Below are 2729 nucleotides of genomic sequence, written 5' to 3' on the forward strand. Positions count from 1 at the left end.
TTGTGGGTTCTTTTATGGCTGCCATAGTAACTGCTATTGGGTCTTTCGCTGTTTGGTTATCGACACTAGATGGATTGTGTCTCTATTTGAAGCAGCTTGGATGACCCTTCTTTCAGGGCAACCGCTGCCTTCTGTATTTCTTTCGAGTATGAAAAATAATTTGTTAGGAGTTATGGGTTTGTTTGTGGGTTATGTTGGGAAAAGAATTTGTTGGTAACGGAATTTGTTGGATGCAAGGTGCATCTCTTTGAAGCAGCTTGGATGACCACATGCGGTTATATTTCATGTGGCTTATGTTGGAAATTTTGTTAGAATCTATATGGGAATTTATATGAGAGGATTGTTGGAATCTTTATGCTTATATAAGACTAATATAAGACTTTTTATGACATTGCTTATTTGCTTCGGCATACTTGTTTATTTCGACATACCTGTTCATGAGTACAAAATGAGCTTACATGTTGCATTGAATTTATATTTTATTTATCTTGTTTTTATACTTTTTATGTCTATTAATTTTTTTGAGATAACTGTGGAGCAGCTTAGATGGCCAAAGAACTTTGTTGCGGGCAACCATTGCTTCCGCACTTTGGTAAGTTGAGTTTCTTTATTTCCTTTAGTTTTTGACTAATCTACTCTTTTTTTAATAATTGCAGGACAATGAGCTCCAGGTATTCAGGGAAGTTTGGCCAAATATGTGCAGATGCGGGTTGCCGTCCTTGCTACTCACGTCACGACAGACACATAGCTACGGATGATAATTCTACAGGTGTCTGCGGTGGAGACACGATCCGGAAGACTGCAAATTTTTCAGGTGGGTCGATAGTATACGATATCCCAATTGGAAATAGCTCCTCGGAGTTCGACAGTATCACAACGGGAGAACACTGCATGTGGTTCGAGTGCTTCCGTTTCTACGATATCGCATTCGGACATCTTTGCTCGGGGTTCTGAGGTATCATAATCGGGCAACATTCCTCATGATATGTTTTTACATTTTAAAGTCAATATTATCATTTTTTCCTTGTAATTTTAACATGTTATGTTTTCCCTTTTTTTGTCTCATTATAATCCATATTAGTGTGTGAATCTGTACTTCACTTTCATATATGCCACTAGCTTATTTGATGTAATCAGAACTTTTTAAGTTATATAAATGTAATTCAACTCCTTTGCATTTTTATGTCTTGACATTTGAGAAAATAACAAATTCTGCATAACAGATTATTCATTCAACTAAAAAAATCTACGAACAAGCTGTTTACAAAACGCACAAAACAAACTGCTAAACAACTTATCCAAAACAGGGGCAAACAAACTGCTAAACAAGTTATCCAAAGCAGGAGCAGAGTGTTCATTTATGTAGAATAAGGTGTTTTCCAAACGCAAAAGCCAAATAATCAGCCAGCTTATTCGAATCAGGTGCTCAGATTATCAGGACCAACCGCTAGTGGCAAACCAGCTAGTGGCAAACCAGCTTCTTGTCCCAAACAGTATCATTCATATTTTCATCGCTTATTTATCCGAGCTCTTTTTTACTCACCGGAAACACCATTTTCTGGAGATTGCTGATTAAAATTCTTCCAATCTGGTTTGTGTCCGGAAAATCCTCCGCGATCGGAGAGATGGAGAGAGTGGTGAGGTACGGCATCATCGGCGTGGGAATGATGGGGAGGGAACACATGTTTAATCTTTCCTACCTCCGCGGCGAGGGCGCCGTTCTCACCTCTGTCGGCGATCCCCATCCTCCTTCCCTCGACCTTGCAGTCGACCTTGCCCATTCTTTGCAGCTCCCTCCTCTCCAGGTATTCTGGCTGACCTGTTTTATCTTGGATTGCTTAAAACTTCGTATTTGCTGTTTAAGTAAGCTGGTGTGTGATCGGAGAAACTTGTTTTAGGTGTTTCCGGGACACCGAGAGTTGCTTGACAGTGGGCTGTGCGATGTGGTGGTCGTAGCATCTCCAAACATGACTCATTTTGAAATACTTATGGATATTATTAATCATCCAAGACCTCATCATGTTTTGGTGGAGAAGCCCCTGTGCACTACTGTACAGGATTGCAAAAAGGTGATTTGTGATATATTGATGTGTTCCTTTATTTTTGAATTAGATACATTAATTACAGTTTTATATTGGGATTTTTACTAGTGCAGCAACTATATACAAATTTACCAAGATTTATAGGGCAGCTGTATAACACTCCCCTAGCCCGAGTGTTATAAGGTAGTTGTATAACACATGGTGATAACACATGGTGAGGCGGTATAACTCGCGGTATAACACGCGGGGAATATTCCTCACGTGTTATATCGCGGGCTAGGGTAGTATTATAGGATAGATGTATAACACGTGGGCGACGTTATATCTTGCGGTATAACATGCATTGAATATTCTTCATTTGTTATACCGCGGGCTAGGAGTGTATAATTGTGTTATTATGGGTTATTAGTGTGTTATTATGTGTTATTAGTATGTTATTTGTGTATTATTAGTTTGTTATTTGTGTGTTATAGAACAAAAACAATTTATTTAGATGTCATAACTTATATTTATTAATAACTTATATAAGAATAATAAAATTTAGGACAGATGTATAATGGAGAAGTACATCGAAACCAAACACAAACCCGAAGAAATATTTCTTCCAAAAACCCTAGCTGCAAGCATCCGAAGCTGCGAAATTTTTCTTCAGCTGGCAATAGAACAGTAGTGACTCCAACAGGTATA

At 38.4% G+C, this 2729-nt stretch overlaps 1 protein-coding gene across 1 annotated transcript in view; it reads left to right on the forward strand.

The window, feature by feature from the left end:
• Positions 1 to 1527: 1527 nt before the first annotated feature.
• Positions 1528 to 2729, forward strand: part of LOC110038945 (inositol 2-dehydrogenase/D-chiro-inositol 3-dehydrogenase-like) — a gene marked incomplete at its 3' end in the record, with an annotated part of 14973 nt that continues 13771 nt past the window's right edge. The window contains exons 1-2 of the mRNA XM_020743878.1: positions 1528 to 1805; positions 1899 to 2069. Coding sequence (XP_020599537.1) covers positions 1626 to 1805; positions 1899 to 2069 — 351 coding nt within the window. The remainder of the gene's footprint in view (positions 1806 to 1898; positions 2070 to 2729) is intronic.

Source organism: Phalaenopsis equestris, unplaced genomic scaffold, assembly GCF_001263595.1.
Source record: "Phalaenopsis equestris unplaced genomic scaffold, ASM126359v1 Scaffold234454, whole genome shotgun sequence".
Lineage (NCBI taxonomy): Eukaryota > Viridiplantae > Streptophyta > Magnoliopsida > Asparagales > Orchidaceae > Phalaenopsis > Phalaenopsis equestris.